Source organism: Urocitellus parryii, chromosome 1 (assembly GCF_045843805.1).
Source record: "Urocitellus parryii isolate mUroPar1 chromosome 1, mUroPar1.hap1, whole genome shotgun sequence".
NCBI lineage: Eukaryota > Metazoa > Chordata > Mammalia > Rodentia > Sciuridae > Urocitellus > Urocitellus parryii.
In genome coordinates this window covers 246,152,483-246,171,163 of record NC_135531.1, presented here as the reverse complement: position 1 = coordinate 246,171,163, position 18,681 = coordinate 246,152,483, and the positions used below count along the sequence as shown (strand labels likewise).

At 35.3% G+C, this 18,681-nt stretch overlaps 1 protein-coding gene across 2 annotated transcripts in view; it reads right to left on the bottom strand.

Annotated features, from left to right (window-relative positions):
* Ccdc150 (coiled-coil domain containing 150) overlaps window positions 1-18,681 on the bottom strand; it is a 122,998-nt gene that overhangs the window by 8,064 nt on the left and 96,253 nt on the right. The window contains exons 17-24 of one of the 2 annotated variants that reach the window (XM_077799137.1): window positions 17,335-17,504; window positions 16,051-16,144; window positions 15,093-15,262; window positions 11,414-11,540; window positions 2,838-3,032; window positions 2,323-2,391; window positions 2,075-2,236; window positions 1,253-1,339 (exon numbers count right to left, since the gene is read on the bottom strand). In XM_077799137.1, the coding sequence (XP_077655263.1) occupies window positions 1,253-1,339; window positions 2,075-2,236; window positions 2,323-2,391; window positions 2,838-3,032; window positions 11,414-11,540; window positions 15,093-15,262; window positions 16,051-16,144; window positions 17,335-17,504 (1,074 nt within the window). The remainder of the gene's footprint in view (window positions 1-1,252; window positions 1,340-2,074; window positions 2,237-2,322; window positions 2,392-2,837; window positions 3,033-11,413; window positions 11,541-15,092; window positions 15,263-16,050; window positions 16,145-17,334; window positions 17,505-18,681) is intronic. The other variant, XM_026408855.2, reaches the window with a different exon arrangement.

The window sequence follows — 18,681 nt, the reverse complement described above, 5'->3', positions numbered from 1 at the left end:
GGTCTGAGAATTTTAAATCAGAACACCTCCAGGGTCTGGCAGCTGCTGATCCATGCTGGGAGAATGAACCCCAGGAGTCTCCCCTGGGCCACACTTGTGCAGTGGAGGAGCCAATCCTGCACCACCTATGCCACATGCAGATCTCACCCTTCCTGGCCTTGGGCTCAGTCCCCAAGCACAGTCACTCCTGCCCATCTGAATTTCCTGCCCACCCCAGCTGATCCTGCAAGTCAATAGACTCAAAGAGGGAGAGGGACCCAGAATCTCTCAGGTTTCAACAACCTGAATTCCCCCAAGTAAAACATTCTCGAGGTCTGAATTTCTCCTGGTCTCCTAATTACACTCTTGAGTCATGTGGTAGGCATCAGGCAAGCCTGACTTTCAGACCCAGCTCAGATTTTCCAGGTCCAGGCTCCTAGATTTGCTCCCATAGCTTCCAGCCACCACAGCACAGTGAAAAGATGGCTCCTGCCTTGGCTCTCTGTGGACCACCAGGAGACACACAGCATCTTCGTCACACAAGGCTAATAGTGTGGCACACTTTCAGATCAGTCTGCCAGAGTTCTTGATCTCTGATTTCTCCATACCAAGACACACCACTGTGCCACCTTAAATGCAGGTTCTCTTAGTTCCCTTCCCTGCTTTGCCCACAGTGTATTAGCTCTGGCAGCCACTAGCACTGGCAGGGCTTTCTTCTTTTATTTTATTATATCCAACCTTCTGAGTCTCCAAGCTGTTCTGAGAGTCCAGCATTAAATCCCAATAAAATCCCTCTTTCACCCACCTCACTGAGCTGTTTATCTGCTATCTTGGTCTCACACCACAGAGTAGCTTAAAAAGCAACCTTGTTTCCTCTGCGATCTTCCCAGTCCTCCCCCAATTTACGTTTAGAACAGAGAAAGCAAATTCACATATTAGGACATACTTTATGCTTCTAGTTATTGATATAACAAAGAATTTCCAATTTTCTTAATTCAAGTCAAATAATGAAGTAAAATCAACACACATGGTGGTCCTTCCCTTATATTTAGTGGTCAAAACTTAGAGACTTTAACATTCAATTAATATCTTAGTATTCTATTACCTATTATCAAGACATAGACTCTTAATCTAAAAACTACTTATTTTTTTACAATAGAGACTTTACTTAGTAAATTATTGGTTCTTGCCTGCTGTACTCATGACAACTGATGAACTCACTTGTGTGTTTCAAGGCTATTGTCTAAGTCTTTATGGCTATGGGCTGGCTCACCTGTTCTGATTCCACACTGGCTTCTTTCAATTTGTTCTCCGTTGCCTCTTTACATTTCTTCAGGTGTCTAACAGTTTCTCCCAATTCCTGAAGATGTCAGAAAGATTTTTAAAAACATCCAATGTACCATATAAAAGAAGTTTCAAATTTGTAATATAGCAACCAAATTATGAAAGTAGTATTTTAGTATTCTATACACTTTTGAATTTCAGGTGCTACCAAAATACAAGATACAAATTTATCACTAGTCTAATTCACACTCTTCAATACGTATATTGTTACAGATTCTGATCTGAATTATGAATTCTGCTGAGAGAAAGTGATTAATGTCTCTTTTCAGAATTGGAGAGATACCTTTCATAGCAGACAATCCCTATTGGAAGACAAGAATTCAATGCTCTCTTGAAGTACCTTTGTAGCAATATAATGTCATACTTTTTTACTAGGTTAGGAATAGCTAAAATTCCTATAATAGCAACAGGTATGCATTTATGTTATAGGGAAGAATCAAAGGGTATACGTTTCCTAAAGACTATGAAATCCACTTCAGAAGTCTGACTACTTAGTAACTGATATTTTGCAAATGTGAACTCTAGCTTTTCTTTAAAAGTAAACACTTATTAAATTGAAAATGGAAAATATTTGCCATATTCCAAGCTCAGGCTTCTTCCTAGGTATTACTATTCTAAGAGCTTAACTAAGATGAACAAATTTTAAATATGTTTTCTACTACAGAATCTAGAAAACCTAGATGCTATAATGCTGGTAAGGCACAGGCCATCTGCTCATAATCTTTGAAAAGAATCTTAAGAAACCTTTTACCTGACACCGATTTTCTAATTCCTGCCTCATTTTCTGCTCTGCTATTAGTCGCAGCTCTTGCTGTTTATTCCGTGCTGAAGTTTCATATTGGCTCTTGGCTAACAGCTGCATCTCTTTCTGCAGGTTACTCATTTCAGATACGAATCTCTGGATACTCAATGACTGGCAGAGAACAAATAGGAAGATATTTAGTGTATCTAAGTTGGAATTTTGTAATGAATAGTAAACAGATTGTAGAAATCATCTACCTGTTCATAGTTTTTTTTCTGATATTGATCCTTAATTAGCTCCATTTGCCTCAATTCTGTTTCTATTTGCTGAAAGTAAATGTAGAAATAACATTAAAAAAAGATGATCAATGGGAAAAACAGCTTTTTCTTTTTGCCTTTAGATGACAGAATCCCATATGAGAACCAAGGTTTTATAACTTTGGTTCCTGTTGGGCTCTTTCCTATGTGGCTTACTGACCCCCAAAGAGCAAAGTGCAGTACAATCAACACAGAGAAGACAGATGGGGAGCCAGAATGTGACACTGGCAGCTAATAAGAAACCAAACATTTACAAAGATACATCTCCACTAAAATAGAGATGGTCCCACAAAGGCAATTTGCCCACTTCCCAGTTGTGGCTGTAAATTCTCAGAGGATACATGCTCTGTTAAGGCTCTAAAATCTATCTTTCTTAGACTCCCATGACTATCTGGATCCTCATAGCACACTAAGAAAGTGAGGGGAGACTTAGGGACATAGAATGTCTCAGACACCTTCATTCTCTCCACATTCTGAGCATTATTCATCTTAGTGGATAAGTGGAGCTTTATTTGGGCCTTTTGATTCTTTATTTTCTCCTTGTTACTGTTCAGTGTTTTTTCCAGCTCTGCAAGTTTCTGCCGCAGCTCTCTGTTGGTTCGGGATACCTCCACTGATCTGAAGTTGGCTTCATCAAGGGCTTTCTTCAGCTTAGGACACAAAGGAAAAATTGGAACATTTTTACCTGCCATTTGGTAAGAGAAGCTTGTTTAGTTTTGTTCCTATATTTTGCTGTCATTTAAAAAGGATAATAAGCAACATGATAATGATGTTGGAGTAAGCAGATTTATAGAGCAATAGATCAAGTGATTTTCATAATTTTTAATACTAAAGAATAAAATATTTCTTACAATAGATAAAGAACATACATGTATATTCCTTGTTCGCAGTTAAAGAGCATGGCTTTGGAGTCAGACAGACTCCTAAGTTCAACTCTGAGCTTCACTATTTACTATCTGAGTAATTTGGGGCAATTAACTTTCTCAAGTCTCAGGTTCATCAACCTAAAAGTATGAAAAAGATATTCATAAATCTAAATTAAATAATAAAATGTAGAGAAAGAATGTGAAGCCTGGTACACAATAATTACTGCCATGCTATAAGCTCTTCTCTTCTGTCATTTGCAGTCTCATGTCTTGAGAAGTGAAAATAAATTATATGGTAATTTATCATTAAACTTGTCAGCTGTCAACTTCACTGCATATGTTTTTATAATATTGCTTTTTGAAGCCCAAGTCTAGTTCAAAAAAGAAGCTAGGCAAACCTATGCTGCATGACAGAGAGCATGCCAAAGTGACCAGGAGAAAAATCAAGCATGGATAGAGGTTTACACAGGGTAATACTGGTTGAGGAAACCCACTTGGCTTCCCTCTCCCCTTCTAATCATGCTGCTTTCAGGACCCACTGGGAAGAGAAATGCCTGACAAGGAATTCAAAAGAGTAGAGGTGGGAGAGATTGAATTTGGAGACTGAATCTGAGACCAGGAATTGTGAGGTATGCAGGCAATCTAGTGGGCTAAGAACAGGCTCCTACACTACACGAATAGAACCCAAAAGACATTCCAGGGGTGCAATCTTCCAGCATGGCATGGCAATTGCTGGGCACTGAAGGTGTGCTGACTTAAAATCTCCAGACTAACTGGCATTCAGCAAAGAGATTGAAGTATACCTAAGCCTATACCCCACCCTCTAGGAGTTACCACTCCTGGATTAACCCTCTCACCCTAGAAACCCCACCCACTTAACTGCTAAGAAGTGAAGCTGAGTAACTTTTGAACTCCAAAGGAAACAACTGTCAATTTTTCATCGAGATCATTTTAGTTTTACCTTTCCTTTTTTTTTCTCTCACATTTCTATCATTTTTGAAACCAATTATTTTTTATGCATCAGTTTATTGAGGAATAGGATGTATGAACAGAATATTTGTTTTGTATTCTTTATTTTTACTTTTTTCTATTTTTCATTTTAAAAAATTTTTATTTTATACATATTTTTTCTCTTATATGTTTTCCTTGATTTTCTTTCTCTTTTCTCCTGCTAATAGCCAATCTCTATTATTCCCTCTTTCACTCTTCCTATAATTTTTAACTTCTATCTCCTCTCTTACTTTCTCATAAACTTCAAACCTTACACAACTTCTGTTCTTTGTCCACCACCTGAAATTGTAAACTCTTTTGCAAACTTACTGTTTTTACTGTAGGCAATAATTAAAATTATCATTTCTGTTTATTGTGACAAAACTATAAACATCACAGTAGGAGCTATTTGGTTTAAGGCTGTATATTGTTTGCATTGGTTGCTGTTAATATTGGTCTTCCCCTTAAAGGTGATGTCCTGGAAGCCTTCAGGGACACTATAAATCTACAAGGTAGAAAATGTACTGCCTAAGATCTACACTTATAGATGGGTAGACACAAAAACAGCATAAAAAAGGGAATTTCCCTAAATAAACTAAGATGCTCCATTAATAGAATCCATTGATCCACAGCAGAAGAAATGTCCGAAAAGTTGTTTAGAGTGTACAGGGTTAAACTGATCCATGAGGTATAGGACGATGTAAAGAATAAAATCAGAGATAAAATTCAGGAGGTGAATGATCACTTCAATAAAGAGATAGGGATTCTGAAAAAAAATTAAGCAGAAATCCTCAAAATGAAGGAATCAATAAACCAAATTGAAAATTCAATAGGAAGAATCATCAACAGACTAGACCACTTGGAAGACAGAATTTCAGCCAAAGAAGATGAAATATATAATCTTAAAAATAAAGTTGAGGGCTGGGGCTATAGCTCAGTGGCAAAACACTTGCTTAGCATGTGTGAGGCACTGAGTTCAATTCTCAGCACCACATAAAAATAAAGAAACAAAATAAAGGTATGCTGTTCATCTACAACTACAAAAAATTAAAAAATAAATTTGAACATAGAGGATGTTAAGATATCTTGAAAAGAACTTCCAAGAGATATGGGATAGCATAAAAACACCAAATTAAGATTTATCAGGGTACATGAAGATGTGGAGATACAAAGCAAGAGAATGCATAATCTTTTCAATGTAATAATATCAGAAAATTTACCAAATTGTAAGAAATGAAATAGAAAATCAAATACAGGAGGCTTACAGGACACCAAATGTACAAAGTTACAACAGACCAAAAAACTTTATTATGAAGATGAATATCATACACAATAAAGATAGAATTTTAAAGACTGGGAGAAAAAATGTCAAATTACAGTGTAGAGGTAAACCAATCCAGATCTCAGCTGATTTCTCAATCCAGACCTTCAAAGCTAGGATGTCCTGGAATAACATATACCACGCTATGAAAGAAAATGGATGCCAATCAACAATGCTATACCCAGCAAAATTAAGCTTCAGAATTGACAATGAAATCAAAACCTTCCATGATAAACAAAAGTTAAAAAAATTTACAACTAGAACACCTGCACTATGGAACATTCTCAGCAAAATATTCCATGAAGATGAAATCAGTGGAGAAACTAATACAAATTAAAAACCAGAAATAAATAAAAATGATAGGGAATAAAGATCTGTTTTCAATAACAACCTTGAATGCAAATAGCCTAAATTCATCAATCAAAAGACACAGATTGGAAGATTGGATTACAAAACAAGACCCAACAATATGCTTTCTCCAAGAGACCTCATAGGCAAAGACATCCACAGACTAAAGGTGAAATAATGGGAAAAACAATATCACTCATATAGATCAACTAAACAAGCAGGGATTTCTATTATTATATCAGACAAAGTAGACTTCAATCCCGAGTTAATCAGAAGGGACAAAGAAAGTCACTTCATAGTGCTTAATGTAATTATACATCAACAAGACATAACAATTATAAATATTTATGCCCCAAACAATGGCGTTTCTACATACATCAAACAAACACTTCGAAATTTCAAGAATCAAATAGACCACAATATAATAATTTTGGGTGACTTTAACACACCTCTCTCACCACCAAATAGATCCATCAAACAAAAAGGAAACTATAGAACTAAATAATACAATCAATAATTTAGACTTAACAGGCAATATAGAGTATCTCATCAATAAATTATAGAATTCACTTTTTTCTCAGCAGCACACATATCTTATGCCACAAAGCAACTCTCAGCAAATAGAAAAAAAAAACAGAGAATTCTTGCATTCTATCAGATCATAATGGAATGAAATTATATATCAACAATAAAATAAAAAATAGAAGCTACTCTAACACCTGGTGACTAAATAATACATTATTGAATGACCAATGGATAGCAGAAGAAATCAGGTATGAAATTTAAAAAAAAAACTTAGAAGTAAATGAGAATAGTGACACAATATATCAAAATCTCTGGGACACTATGAAACAGTGGTAAGAGGAAAGTTCATTGCATTGAGCTCATTTATTAAAACAACAGAAAAATCAACAAATAAATAACCTAATATTACATCTCAAAGCCCTAGAAAAAGAAGAACCACCACCCAAAGCAGTAGAAGACAGGAAATAATTAAAATCAGAGCTTAAATCAATGACATTGACACAAAAGAAACAATATAAAAAATTGTCAAAACAAAAGGTTGATTTTTTAAAAAATAAAATCAATAAACCCTTAGCTACACTAAAGAAAAGAAAGAGACAGAAAATTCAAATTACTAAAATTTGTGATGAAAAAGGAAATATGATGGACACTTCAGTAGTCTGAAATACAGACAAAATCAGAAACTATTTTGAAAATCTGTACTCCAATAAGATAGAAAATCTTGAAGATTTTGAGAAATTTCTAGAGACATATGACCTACTCAAACTGAATCAGGAAGACAATCACAATCTGAACAGATCATTTTCAAGCAGTGAAACAGAAGATGCCATCTAAAGCCTAAAACTAAGAAAAGCCCAGGACCAGATGGATTCTCAGTCAAGTTCTACCAGACCTTCAAAGAAGAACACCTAAATCCTCCTCAAATTATTCCATGAAATAAAAGGAGGGAACCCTTCAAAACTCATTCTATGAACTAGTATCATTCTGATACCAAAACCAGACAAAGACACATCAAGGAAAGAAAAGTTCAGACCAATACCCATGATGAACTTATGTAAAAATTCTCAATAAGATTCTGATAAATTATACATAAAAACATATTAAAAAGTTAGTGCACCACAATCAAGTGAGGTTCATCCCAGGGATGCAAGGTTAGTTCAACATATGAAAATCATTAAATCACATCAATAGACTTAAAGACAAGAATCATATGATTATCTCAACAGATGTAGAGAAAGCATTTGACAAAATACAGTATCCCTTCATGTTCAAAACACTAGAAAAACTAGAGATAGAATGAATATACCTCAACACTGTAAAAGCTATATATGTTTACCTAAGGCCAGCATGATTTCAAATGGAGAAACATTGTTCTAAATTTTTTTCTAAAAACTAGCAAAAGATTATTCTAAAAACTAGAACAAGACAAGGATGCTCTCTTTCACCACTTCTATTCAACATGGTCATGGAAACTCTAGCCAGAGCAATTAGGCAAAGGAAAGAAATTAAAGGGATATGAACAGGAAAAGAAGAACTCAAACTATCCCTATTTGCTGATGATATTTTTCTGTATTTAGAAGAACTAAAAAAAAATTCCACTAGAAAACTTTAATAACTTATAAACAAATTCAGCAAAGTAGCAGGATATATTAATACCCATAAATCAAATATTCCTATACATCAGTGATGAATCTACTGAAAGAGAAATTAGGAAAACTACCCCATTCACAATAGCCTGAAAAAGAATAAAACACTTGGGAATCAGTCTAACAGAAGAGGTTAAAGATCTCTACAATGAAAACTATAGAATGCTAAAGAAGGAAACTGAAGAAGAGCTTAGAATATGGAAAATTCTCCAGTGTTCTTGGATAGGCAGAATTCATATTGTCAATATGGCCATATTAACAAAAGTGCTATACAGATTTAATGCAATTCCTGTTAAAATCCCAATGATGTTCCTCAGAGAAATAGAAAAAGTAGTCATGAAATTTATTTGGAAAATTAAGAGGCCCAGGAAGGCCAAAGCAATTCTTAACAAGAAAAGTGAAGCAAGAGGGGCTGAGGTTGTAGCTTAGTGGTAGTGTGCTCGCCTAGCACGCATGAGGCATTGGGTTCAATCCTCAGCACCATATAGAAATAAAATGTTGTGTCCACTAAAACTAAAAAATAAAAATTTTTAAAAAAGTGAAGCAGGAGGCATCATAATACCAGACCTTAAATTATAACAAAGAGCTAACACAAACAGCATGGTATTGGCATCAAAACAGACACATAGACCAATGGTACAAAAGAGAAGACACAGAGACAAACCTACATAAATACAGTTATCTCATACTAGACAAAATGCACCATCATAAACATACATTGGTTAAAGATAGCTTTTTCAACAAGTGATGCTGAGATAACTGGAAATCCATATGCAGCAAAATGAAATTAAACCCCTATCTCTCACCCTGCACAAAACTTAACTCAAAGTGGAGCAAAGACTTAGGCACTAGGATCAGAGACCCTGTGCCCAAATCTATCTATATCATGTTGGCTTGGGGACTGACTTCCTCAACAAGACTCCTAAAGGACAAGAAGTAAAATCAATAATCAATAAGTGGAATGAAATCAAATTAAAAAGCTTCTTCTTAGCAAAGGAAATAATCAAGAACGTGAAGAGAGAGCCTATAGAATGGGAGAAAATCTTTGCTGTCTACACATAGAACATTTCATATATTTGTTGACTAATTGTATAGAATAAATTGGACATTACTATCCTATGTGCATATATGATTACATGACCAATGTAATTCTACATCATGTATAACCAGAAGAATGAGCAGTTATAATCCACATATGTATAATAGGTCAAAATACATTCTACTATCATGTAAAACTAATTAGAATAAAAATACTGCTTTTTGTTCATAAGGATTTGGTTAAGTTTTTCTCATGGAAAAATATAGTACGGTGATTACTGAAATACTTTTGTGAGTCTCCTTTTTCATAATTTTTTTAAGTCAATGCTAATTACAGTTTAAAAAGAAGAGGCAGCTGAGAGATGAAGGTGGTATTCTCTAGGATGGTAGTGCTGAACATAAGGAATGAAGTGAAGAAGTGAAGATTACCTGTACCATTTCTCTCCATACTAGTTTCTTCCTTTAGATCTTATCTTTACAGTCTTCTATCAGCACCCAACCAACTTCCTGTTAGAATTCCACTGTTACCTTAACTGCAGCTTTGTCTAAAGCTAGAAGAGCCTCAAAACCACTACTCACTTTGTACTAATTTTAGGCAGCATGATAATTACTTCACAAATACTTTTCAATTTAATTCTTAAAACAAACCTGGACCATAGTTGTGATGATTTCTATTTTGTGACTGGAGAAACTAAGACTCAAAAGTTAAGTCACTAAAGAATAAATTAACACACAGCTAATGAGAGGCACTGCACATGACCCATTGCTGTTTCTACCTGCTCACTCATGTCACATTTTCACTGTTCCCAGGGAGGTCTTCTTACAACTTCACCATCTCATTGACCCTTGTTGTTAAAGGATTTCAGTTTTATAAGCATTCTGAACAACAATCTCTAACTAAGGTACATTTTTACATTTAGTGCATTTTTTTTGTTTTCCACTGAATATGCTCATTATAATATTTATATTTATGTAGCATTTTGCAATTTATAAAACCATTCTATATATCTATATTGGCTTGTTAATGAGATCTGTCAATGGCAATTACTGAATCTAACAAATTTGGAAAAACTCACACCAGTCATCTTAATCAAGTCTTAGAATTGTTTAATTTCTTCCTCTTCATGTTCATTATATATTTAATGTCTGACTATTTTTCTAATTAAAATGGCTTTACGGGCTGGGGATGGGGCTGAAGTTCAGCGGCAGGGCGTTTGCTTAGCATGCATGAGGTACTGGGTTTGATCCTCAGCACCACAAACAAATAAACAAATAAAATAAAGACATTCTCTTCATCTACAACCACAAAAAAAAATTTAAAGAAAGTCTTTCTGACTTAATCTTTCTAAATTTTCAGGAGAACTATTTGGGTTGGCCCTAATCATCCATTACCCAAATTAACTGCCATGGTTTTCTTGTATTTCCAGGCCTAGAGTTCCTCTGCCGTCTTCCCTACTCTGTACTGCTGTCACATTAACTCTTAAAATTGTTCTTATATAACCTCTTTGCTCAGAAACCTATATCACTCCATTTTCACCTAACAGTTCACACTGAATTGTCTAGAAGGTGAGGCCAACAGTCACCTGGCTGCCTATGCTCACCACTCTCCCTCTAACATTTCCTAAGTGTCTGGTCAGAGGGGCTCCTTCTAATTTGCTTATGTCCTGTTGGTTTTTCTAACTCAGCTTTACATGGGTTTCTATAGACAGTGTCCAGCCTTGCCTTTCCACCAAACTCAAAGCTATATTTTCATTAAGTTTCCTATCTTCTAGCGCCATCCTAAAATAAACTTTGTTACTTTGAATTCCTCCAAAACTGTACATTTCCTCTAGCTATCCTAGAAAGGTTCTCTGATGTCTTCCCTGTTTGTCTCATGTCCAGAGTGGAGATCACAATTAAACCAGGGTTATTTAGCACAGAGCAGGGACTATATCTCCTACCGCTTCATTCTGTGGCTCTCTGGAGAAGGTGGATGCACAATGGATGCTGGTTAAGTGAACTGAGATGTGACTGGGTTTCCATCAAAGGCAGTCTCCTCATTCCTCTGTCTGGCTCAGTTATTGCTCTCTGCTGTAAAAGTTCTCCTCAAGGCATTCCTTCCCAGGGCAGAGAACTGTATATCAGAAAGTGTAGCTTTACAAACAGCATAGAGATGGCTAAATTATATCTCACTTGCTGACCAGAGGGGAATGAGAAGAGCCAGAGAACAAATGCAGTCATCCTCTGAAATCCTTCAGCTGGCTATCCTCTTAAAAGGCATTCACCTAGAGGGAAGCTTTTGTCACTTGACTTCGTACCTCAGTACTTTCCCGTTGTGCTGCCTTCTTTGCAGTGTCTCTCTCAGTTTGAAACTGTTTTTTTAGAGTTTCTATGCGTTCAGCATGCAACTCTGCTTCTACTTTGGACTCCTCAGCCATATGTTCTCTGTTTTGAGGAAGACAGACAATAAATAAGCTTTAGAAACCATCTCAGGAAGCATGAAAGATTTGGAGAGGAATGAACAACTCTCCAAAATGTGTGTGATTTACAAACAAGATCAGTCTTTAGTTGAATCTCATTTGGAATTCATTAAGAGAAAAAAAGGTCCATTTACCTGCCGCATTAAAAAAAACAAAACACAAATGTCCGTCTATATTAAGAGATTCATCAAAAGAGTGAAATAAATCATAGGAAAAATATTAGCAGAAGCAGTCATACTTCGAGACACTTGTTTTCATTTTATCATTTTTTTTTGCTATCAGCTATTCATTCCTTAAAGTTTTAACTTCTAATTGTTATTATTTATTTATCTTTGAAGTGAGGGTCTTATATTAGATAAGCATTCTTAACTTGGGTTCCTTGATCAAGATCCAAGATTTGGCTTTTGAAGATGCTGAAATACCCTGAAATGATATGCAAAATGTTGTGTGTGGGTGTGAGTTTTTGACTCTTACAAGTATAGGTGACTCCAAGAAAGGTTTAAAAAGAATGGACTCAAACAACAGCTAGGCTTCTTCCAGTTTTAATCTTCTCTTATTTGCCTCCAAATACTAATGCCTTAGTATGGCACTATTCCATGATTATCTGTATTTCTCAAAGAGCAAAAGGAGCCTGCCTTGCCATGAAATCTTCCTTTCCCCACTCTCCTCCTGAGCATCTTTTGTGTTTATTTGGATTACATACCCACATTCCTCATGTGCCTCTAAAAGTACCTCTGCTTTTGGACTCAGCTAGTCTACTTGGCTTGGTCTATAGAATGAGACCTGCAGGAGACAACTGCAACTCTGCCCCACCCTCACTTCCTGGTCCTCAGGTGGGAACATGGCAATCAACTTTGGCACATCATCTCAAAAAAGTTGTTGACACTTGTTCTAATGGCACCACATAAATAGATGGGAGATCCGAAGTTAAGGGAGATGCCTATTTTGTTATTTATTACATACCCACATTCCTCCCCCACCCACACCAATCTAAAAGATGGGCAAAAAATATATGGAGATCTATAAAGGGAACCATTATTTGTGTAGCAGGTATTGTATTTTTATTTTCTTAACAACTTTCTAAATTGTCTTTAAATTTATTGTGCTTATTCTAGCAAAGTGATGGAGACTAGAGGTTTTAGAGTAGGACTGCTGCTTCCTAGATCTAAATCCCAACTCTAACAAGATGATATGTGATCTTGTTATAGTAAATCATCTTTCCATGCCTGTTTCCTTATCTGTAAAATGGGAATAACAACAGTACCTAGCATCAAATAGTCACAGTAAAAAAGGAAATGCTCAGCACAATACATATCAGCTACTATCATCTAGTCCTAAAAATTCTAATTTTTATTAAATGTAATTTGTATTTTTCAAATGCAATTTGAGTTTTTATTAACTTTAATTTTAATTTAATTTTTAAAATTAATTTTCCTTTTACCCTCAACTTTCATATCCATCTCCAACTCTGAAACATAACATAAAATCTATCCTCTTAACAAAGTTTAAGCAATATAGTACAGTACTGTAAACTACACGCACTATGTTATATACATCTCTAGAACTTATTCAATTTGCTTTTAATTTCTTCTATGAAAAATATCAAACCATCCACCACTGGTTCTCTGAATAATGAACCACCTTCTTTTCCTTTCCTTCTGATCTCAGAGGAAGAAATGCATAACCTCAATTTCAATGATAACCCTCTACTTTTCTTTGTTCTCATTTTTCTCCATTTCTATAATATTCTTTCCCCTACTTTTCAATCATGCTCCAGTTCCTCCTATCCTAAAACAAGACCCTAGCAGAATAACTTTTCTTCATCTACTACATTTCTTCATGAACTACACTATTCAATCTTTCTTTTCACCATTGCCTTTTCTCATCAATCACTTATTCCTTTTAATTTTCTAGATGGACAAAAACTGACTAACTGAAGGATGCTTCGCAGGTACCAGTTGCAAAGATTAATGCTCTGTCTCTGGTCTCATTGTTTTTGCCACTCTTGTAGCATCTGACTCATTTCTGCCTACAGTGACTCTATATCCTCCAAATTCTTTCCTTGCCTCCATAAATGCTTCCTTTCTGACTTTTGTTCCTTCCCCCTGAAATGTAGTGGATCCTCCAAGTTCTGACCTTGGTTCACTTCCTAGACTTCTTTCTGGGCACACTAACCCACTTAAAGACATCAGCTTTCACCTTTGTAAAGTATGAATTTCAACTTCTAACTTCTTGTCAAAATTAGGCTTCCATTTATCAGTCTAAAAATTCTACCTCAAAAGTCTTTCTTCCTGCATAATTTCAAGAGGCTGACAGGTCTTATGTGAAGAATGATGAAAACATGAACTATTAAACAGTGACATAAAGGTAAATTCTGAAGCAAATGCTGCAAGGAGATCTCTGACTTTCAGTTCACCCTTTTCCTCTAAATGATCCAGCTATGATCATTTTAGCAGTAGGAGGAGGGATTATATTTTATGGTTACCTGGAGAATTTTCAGGGTTTGAAATAATTTATTAGCTATCTAAACCCTATCTACCTAAGCTGTCATTGAGAGTTCTGGGTTTTTGTTTTATTTTGGTTTTGGTACTGGGAACTGACCCCAGGGCCACTGTATTATTGAACTATATCCCTAGCCCTTATTATTTTAATTTGAGATAGAGTTTTGCAAAGTTGTTGAGACTGATCTCGAACTTGTGATCCCCCTGCTTCACCCTCCCAAACTGCTAGGATTTCTGGTGTACACCACTGTGCCTGGCTACTGAGGGGTTTTTAAGTGATTTGGCCAACCACTACATAAACAATATTGTTTTAACTAATTCTGAGTAGTCTTGAAGCAGTAATTGTTAACATTTTATCAGAATATAAAATTTGCACAGATCACATATATGAAAAATACTTTGTTCTGCTTCAGTTCATTCCTGTCTCCTATATCAACATGAACACTAACTGAAAAGAACAAAGATCTACATGCATACTGCATTTAGCTTAGGTATAAATTTTCATTTAATAATATTAGTATCTAAATCATATTTACCTAGATTTTAACTTAAGACAAAACTTAAGTGATTTGACCTGAACTTGATGGGCTTGATCTAACTAATTTCATGTCAAAATTGAAAATAATTAATGGTTTAACATCTACTTAGATGGAATTGTTCCATTCTAGCCTCACCTAGACTGCTTATTCCTTGTCCAAATCATGCTTCAAAAGGATGCATATTCTTGGAAGAAACATGTAAGAATCCTTTCCAATCAATATTCTTTAATTATTTTTTAACCTTCACATAAAGAAGCAGCTTGACCATGGGAGAAGGAAGAGATGAAAAGGAGAACCAAATGGGCATGCGCCAGCCAGCTGTTATCTGCTGGAGATCAGCTAGGCTTGTTTTTTTTACCATGGTTTGGAGTGCTAGCTCAAAGTAGGAGAAAAGCATTTAACTGGCTTATGTAAATGAACTGGTCTTACTCTTCCAGAGGCTCTTTCCCAAGTTTACTGTGACTATATTGCCCTTACTTGAAGGTTTCCAAATTCTGCCGCTCAAGTTCTTTTTTTTCCAATTTTTCTTGAATGTGATCTAGTTTACATTGCAGATGATTATTTGTCTGAAGAGCTTGCTCCAGGCTCAAGGCCAATTTCCTGTTGTCTTCTCTTGCTATTTCTAGAGCTTTGTGTAGAGGCTCCATCTGAAAGAGAGGAGTGTTTTTAATGCCATTGTAATAGATGCAAGAAGCCCATTACATTCCTTACACTGTATCCTCAAGTGCCATTGAAATAATTAGTTGGAACGAGGAACAGGTTTCCAGGTGCCTGGAATATAAGTGAAAATTTATTAGTGATTGCTTAGGAGACTCTTAGAAGGCAATGGGAAGGCTATGCTGCAGTGATCATCAGAGAGCTTTGGAAAATAGAGCCAGCTTAATTTCTCAAAAATTGTAACTAAAATTCCTCTTCCCAATCCTATCACCTTCTGGTTTCATTCCCTAGGAGAGATAAAAACTGGCAACTATTTCTTGTATATTCTTCCAAAAAGACTTATTTATATAAAATATCCATGCATATTTTATATATATTCATATGCATAGATACGTATTTATGTATGTGCACACGTGTTTGTGTTTCCTTATTAACAGTGGGATCACTCCAGCTACTTTTGAGATTATGTTATGTTTCTAATATATTATGTTTCTAAATCTTTTAGTTTCTGAAATCATTTGTGCATTAAGTGAAAAGATGTGGACTATACAAGACAAAGAATATTAGTCATAATTATGTTTCTGGATTGCCAATAAGTGACTCATTGTGAGGCTTAAAATTAGGTTCATTTCCAATTTTTAAGTATGTCACTGCCCAAAACTCAGACTTGAGTGAAAAAGAAATTTACTTGATTTTTTCACTTAATTTTTCTCAAACAGCAACATCCTAATAAAATAAAATAGCTCAGTATTTTCATCTTTAAACACCTGGCCCTTACCTCACTGCTGTGCTGTGCATCCACAACAAGCATTCTGGCCTGCCACTGGTCCACTTCAGCTTCTAGCTTCTGCACCCTCTGTTGATTTAGAGCCCTAAAAATAAAAAGCCCAAGAGTGACTCTAGATTAGAATCATCTAAGAATTATACCACTTGGAATTTCAGGACACTTTTCTTCTAAGACGCTCAAAGAGAGTCATACGTAGTAGGTCACAAATGCTCAAAATACCTGAGTTGGTAGATGACAATTACAGTCACAGCTTCAGAGAAAAAAACTAAGGCTCCTAAGGAATTAGATAACTTGTCCCATCTATGATTCAACTTGGCTTGATGCATTAAGCTATCAATATATGTTTCTGAATAACTCATAGGCTGGTAATTTTACACTACCTATATCACTAATTGTTAAAAAAACTCATCACTTTTATTAGGATTATTTTGCTGATGAGATTTTTGATTCTAAATACAAAGTTCCTTAGAAGTTTATTGTAAATGGCAAACAATATTTTTAATATTGTCCTCTTGACTTTTGGTTTTACTTCAAAGATAATATATTTTAACAATATGTAAAAAAATATAAGCACAAAGAAGAAAGTAGAATCCATTTATTCTCTCACAACACAGAGGCAACATGTACCACTAATACATACAATGTATTTTAGAAGCCCTGTTATACTCAGGCCATTTGTTCTTTAACCTAAAAGGAAAATTTTATATAATTTTTAAAACAAAGAAGAGCTTATTTGTAAAACAAGGCTAGAAGTAGTTAGTTCTCAGAATAGTTCACCCAAAATAATTTTTAATCTTGAAACAGGATAATAATAAATAAATAATTCAAACTAAAGTAGTCAAATACATACATATATTTTCTTTTTTCCCAGTTGCTGAGGATCAAAAGTAGGGCCTCATGCATGGTTGGGGAGTGCTCCACCACTGAGCTTACAACCCCAGTCCAGCTTTAATTATCTCAGTAATACTATTACTATTCATATAGCCAAGAGAAGAATTAGGTTTAAATTAGAAAGTAACAAAGGAAAAACAGCAATGCAGCATGACTTTCAAGGATACAAACTTCTTCACATAACAACAAAACATGGCCATTTTGAATTTTTAGAAGTTATGTTCACTTCTAATTCCAGGTTTCCCCCAATTTACTAGATCTTTAAAGAAAATTTTAGTAGTCTTTCATGAGGGAAGTGATATACAGTGACTTCATGTTCTCTCTGGACATTCCTTTATAGTACACAATGCAGCAATATCAAGGACAGAAAATAATCACAGGTACCTTTCTTTCTTGAGGCCTGCAATCTCTGAATCCCTTCGCCCAAGCTCTATCTGTACTTTCTCTAAAGCACCTTGCATCTTACTATGAGAAGCCAGCACATTTTCCAACATGATTGTAACTTTGCAGTTGTCTTCTTTAGCCTCTGCTAATTGTCGCTGAAAGTTTCCTACCTAAAAGAAAATGAAACAAGACATATACTCTTGATCCTTTCTGATTACTCTTGTGTGTCTCATTACTCCTAGGAGAGAGTATGGAGAGCAGGTATGGTAGAACACTAAAATGAATAACTAAAATACATTATATTTTTATATTTCTTAAGTTATTGTGACTTTGAGAAAAAGCAAATTAGACCCCTGATCCTACAGAAAACATGGTAGACTAACTATCACTACACAGCACACACATTAACCAGAGATGATAAGGTTGACAAATTCGTGAGTTCAGAGGTGATCCCAGGTGGTATACTTAGCTGTCTTCTGATGGGGTCAGAAGAGAGCACATCTGAAATCCATCAGAATTATCTCTTTTTCTAGACTGCAAGAGAAACTGGAAGCTGTTGAAGAAAGATACAGCTCACAGCACTCTGCAGAGAGGCAAAATCTAGCATCTGCTCTCAAGAAGTTTGGAATGTGGTCAGATAAATGGACAAAGAAAATGTGATACACGTATGCAGGATAATATTATTCAGCAATAAAAATAATGAAATTCTATTATTTGCAACAACATGGTGGAACTGGGGGACATTAAGTGAAATAAATCAAGCACAGAAAGACAAATACTTTATGTTCTCACATGTGGAAGCTAAGAAGTTGATCTCACAAAGGCATAGAATAGAATATTGGTTACCAAAGCCTGGGAAGAATGAGGGGGAATGGGGATGGAGATGGGGTGGTTAACAGTTCAGGAGTACAGCCAGATAGGAGAAAAAACTCCTAATGTACTAAGCACAACAGGTAATTATGGTTGACAAAAACTAGCTGAATATTTCAAAATGACTCATAGGATTTTGAATGTTCCCAACACAAAGAAATGATAAATGTCTGAGGTAATATAGATCTCAATTACCTCAATTTTATTATTATATATTGCATACATGTCGTACAGAATGGCACAAATATATACAATTACAGTGTATCAATTAAAACTAAAAATGCTTTAAAAAAGCAAAGTTTGGAATGTGACTTCTGTTCCCACTAAGCACACACCATAGGAATGTTAAAGAGAAGGCATCATAGTACTGTTATATCACATTAATGAAACAAAAGTATGAATGTTATTATTACCAAGGTCAGATGAATTTTAATAGGAAACATTATGACTTTTGATTCTTTCAAGACAGTTAAAAAA